This window comes from Chlorella variabilis (assembly GCF_000147415.1).
Source record: "Chlorella variabilis unplaced genomic scaffold CHLNCscaffold_121, whole genome shotgun sequence".
Lineage (NCBI taxonomy): Eukaryota > Viridiplantae > Chlorophyta > Trebouxiophyceae > Chlorellales > Chlorellaceae > Chlorella > Chlorella variabilis.
In genome coordinates, this window is record NW_005434986.1 from 1 (window position 1) to 4,142 (window position 4,142).

Sequence of the window (4,142 nt, forward strand, 5' to 3'; positions counted from 1 at the left end):
CAGTACAAGTACCTGGCCACTTTTCTCAAGGAGGAGTGCCACATGGCGTGGGGCGAGTACTGCCAGGACCCCTACCTCATCGGCGACGTCTGTGCCAGGAACGATTCCACGGGGGCGTCGTGCTGCACCCAGGTGCCGCCGGAGCACCAGTACCTGCACGTCTCGCCGCAGGCCAACTGCCTCACCACCACCACGGGCCAGTACGCGCTGGACTGGCTGGGGCGGCTGGAGAACTTTTACGAGGACTTTGCGGAGCTGCTGTCCATTCTGAATGCTCGGCCGGGTGTGCCCAAGATCCCATCGGAGCTCCCCGGCCAGCTGAATAACGTCGACCCCTGCCTGAACCGCACGCTGATGGGGACGAAGAAGGGACGAGCCAAGGCGCGGCTGCTGAAGTGCGACAAGCTGGACTTCTACACTGGGGCGAATGAACACTGTTATGACAGCATACGGCAGTTTTATGCGGAGGACAGTGCTCTGTTGGGTCTTTGATGCTGTAAGCTGCAACACTGTGCCAAACGGTTTACACGAGCAGCTGCAGGCAGCCAACCGGACCGAAGCTCAGGGCGGCGTACATAACGGCAGGTAGTGGAGGAGCCAACATGCTGCTGGGTGGTATGGAAGTGAAGGCGACAAAGATGAAACACCAGGGCAACTTCCAACCTTGCCCGTTTGAAATGTGCGCCAGCGCCAGCGGAACGGCGCCGCCTCAATGACTTGCCTGGTAAAGCTACAATTGCGAGTGGACATCCCTGGCAAGACTCTTATTATTGAGTCTGACGCCCTGCATCAATTTTGTTGTTTGTGTTTTGATGAGTGCCAGCTAGGCTTGCAACGTCACACCCTCACCTCTCAACAGCAACAGACGGTTACAGGCTGCTTGATCGTCCGCACCTTTTGTGTCTCTCTTTCTGTCGCTACCCGGGCGCAGGCAACCCCACCTGCTTCACAACCACCCGCCTCGCTGGTCAGCATGGACCGGCAAAGCCAGTAACTCTCAATGGTTCAGCAGCCCGGCAAGACCGGCCAAGCTGAGCAGCACTCGGCGAATGGGCTGGTGCACGCGGGTCGTTCCTTGGAGCTCACAGGTGCGCTTTGTTTGCTGCTGCAGTTGGGGACCGGGCCCAGGCCGCGAGATTTCAGCATTGGGTCCAGAAGCAGCCTCTGGCCGCCACCCCCAACCACCCGCCCGCGCTCCGCCGACGTGGCGCAGGCCTGGAACGGTTGACAGGGGGCCTGCCGGCTGCCATGAGCGCTGCTTTGTACCCCAAAGGCTCCCTTCTGGACCTCTCCTGGACGGTCTTCCTGGTGGGCGTCTGGTACTTTAGCAACTTCCAGTTCGGCTTTGGGCTCAAGCGCACCAGCAACCGGTTCCAGAACCTGGAGCTGTGCGTGTTCCTGCTCTGGGTGCTGTTCACCGTGGGGTGGGCGGTGTCATGGGCTGTCCGCCTCGCCTACACTCATGTCTTCACCAAAAAGGCAGAGTGTGACGGCATGGGCAGCCCTCGACGAGATGAGGAGGCCGCCATCAAGCACCACAACGACCACCAGCTGGATGCGGAGCAAGCTGCGGTGGCTAGCAACCATCTGACGACAGTAGCCGTGCACACCCTGGGCATGAGCTTTACCTGCCTGGCGTTCATCGCCGGCAGCGTGCCGGTCGTCCAGGTGAGCAGGCTTACACCTCTGCCTGGATGCATCTTTGGAATGATTGTGCAGGCTCATCGCGCTTGGTTGCTGATGGCCGCCGCTTGGTGCCTGTTCCTGGCCACGTGCTCAGTTGCTGGCTACCTGCGTTGCTGGGTTCAGGTGTTCAAGAGCCTGGCGCCCATTTTCACAACAATCTTCTCCATGTGCTACCTGAGCGCCGTATTCCCCTACTCGGCAGTGGCTGCGGTGCGTTGGGCGGGGGCTCAGCTTGCTGTTAGCATCGCTTGGCCAGGGGAGTCCATGGTCTGGTCATGTGCACCCACGGATTAACGCGGCTGGCAATGCACAAGCAAGAGCTTGGCTCCGCTGCCTGCAGGTGATGCTGCTTGTCGGTAGTGCAACCCTGTCCAGCTGGAACACGCCTGGATTCAAGTGAGGGCAAAGTAGCTGATCCATGAGGGCATGCTTGTTGTGCGTCTTTGCGCATTTGCAGTGCCCACCACCTTTTGTACAGGTGGCTTTTCTGGGCCCCTCCCCTCCGTCGCGCCACACACTACATGCTTATTTTCCCCGCCCCCCCCCCCCCCCCCCCTCACAGCTTGACAGCCGTGCTGATGTGCATGGTGACCAACCTGTCGCTGCCACTACGGAACGTCATGGTCAAACAGCACACTGTGCTGCGGCAGACCCAACTGGCAGCGGTGGGCAAGGCGGGGCCCAACTCGGTGCGCCTGGCGCTGGACACAGCGGTGGACCTCAACTTTGGGGGCATGGTCATCCTGACCCCACTCTGCCTCATCTTCATGAGCTCGCTGGAGGTGCCGGCCGAGGACGTCGCCATCGCGCTGCGGTTGGGCATGCACCGCATCATTTATGAGATTGCCTCGCTGATGGTGCTGACCCGCATAGATGCCGTCATGCACGGCTCGCTGGACGTGCTCAAGCGCGCGGCAATGACGCGTGAGTTGCCGAAACTACGAAAATTCTGCCTGAGCGCGCGTGAGCCGGTCTCGAGAGGCGCCCATGTCGGGGACGGACAAGCTTGTTCAACGGGGACGGACAAGGCTTCCCGTTCGCGGATTGTTGGCACTAGGTAGAACGAGCGTGCGCGCAATGCCGGCGCGACTTCTGGCGGACCTGTCACTTTGCTCCCTGCCGTGCTGCGCACCTCTTCCCAGGACTTTTACTGCTGGGAGTGTACAGATTGGGGTTCAGGGCACCCCGTGGATGCCAACGGGCGCCCGACGTGCAGGCACTAGACCGGGTGAGGCGGCGGTTGTGGCGCGGTTGCAGGCGGTTGCGGAACACGTGCAAAGGAGTTGTGCTGGCGCTGCTGCTGGTCATGAAGGTCCAGTTAATGGCAGATCCAGCGATTGACAAACTGTGGATTTCAAGCCAGTTTGAAAGGACAGAGTACAGCAGCCCCCGCTCTGCCCCGCATGCAGCAGCATCTTGGGCCACCCCCCTGGCAGACGACGCGCGACTGCAAAGTCTACATTTTGGACGTTTCGGAGACAGTAGCGCCTGCCGCAGGCCTGCCGCAGTGCGATATCAACGACCCAAAGGTGGGGGAGGACCTGGCGAGCTGGGTTGCTTAATCCCACATCTCACAATACACGCCTGCTCTGGGTCCGCTGGCCCTGCCACCGTGACCTGGTTTTTTGGCGCTGGCGTCATGTGCCTAGCTCCCCAGTGCATTAAATTGCGTATTCTCTGCAGGTTTGGCCTCTTGCCGAGCCGGGGGAGCTGCCCTGGGACCTGCAGCGCATGGAGTCGATGCCGCACATGAACTATGTGCATGCTGGGCAGTACTGGCTGACCCAGGCACTGCGCAATGCCAGCGGCGTCCTCACTGACAATATCGATGAAGCGTGCCTAGTTTGGGTGGACATGTACTGCTACAACCAGGCAAGTTCCTCAGTTTGTAACGTACATTGCTGGAACGTGCAGAGCACTGTGTGCTGCTGCGTATTGTTTGTATGACCAGGTTTCGGCGCTGCGCTCGCCAACCTGCTTGCCTCCATTCTGCAGTGGTTCCTGGTGTATCGGGCCATCACGAGACGTAAAGGAATGGAGCTTTTTGCAGGATACTCGGCAGGGGACAGGAACATTGAAAAAGTCCTGCTTCAGGCGTGGGAGCACATCATCGCTTCCCCGCGCTTCAAGGCAAGTGTCCACAAATGCATGGGGGTTGTTTCTACAGGTCAAATCATTTTTGTAGGTTGAATGCCGCGGGGATCTCGTTTCCCATGCAATGTGCAGAAACGCCAAGGACGCGACTATGTGATCCACGTGCCATTGCCCAACCCTGGCAGGGCATTTACCCGCCTGATGTGCACAGACCTGCTGTACGCGCACACGCTCATCAAGGAACGGGCACTCAGCTGCGCCAATAAAGGCCGGCCAAAGGTGCTGTTGAGGGAGGCGCAACTGGTGCCCTACAATGCAGGCAAGGCTTCATCAGTTTCGCCATCACAGATGGCAATGTCAAC

At 59.7% G+C, this 4,142-nt stretch overlaps 2 protein-coding genes across 2 annotated transcripts; both read left to right on the forward strand.

The window, feature by feature from the left end:
- Window positions 1-42: 42 nt before the first annotated feature.
- On the forward strand, window positions 43-492 carry CHLNCDRAFT_135052 (hypothetical protein; the record flags this gene model as incomplete). Its single annotated transcript, XM_005842664.1, has 1 exon — window positions 43-492. One exon carries the CDS (start codon window positions 43-45, stop codon window positions 490-492), a length of 450 nt encoding a protein of 149 aa, XP_005842721.1.
- Window positions 493-1,000: 508 nt separating this feature from the next.
- CHLNCDRAFT_135053 (hypothetical protein) lies at window positions 1,001-3,716 on the forward strand (the record flags this gene model as incomplete). Its single annotated transcript, XM_005852237.1, has 9 exons — window positions 1,001-1,088; window positions 1,214-1,668; window positions 1,810-1,896; window positions 2,027-2,082; window positions 2,249-2,610; window positions 2,829-2,914; window positions 3,096-3,215; window positions 3,370-3,562; window positions 3,682-3,716. 9 exons carry the CDS (start codon window positions 1,001-1,003, stop codon window positions 3,714-3,716), a joined length of 1,482 nt encoding a protein of 493 aa, XP_005852299.1.
- Window positions 3,717-4,142: the final 426 nt, after the last annotated feature.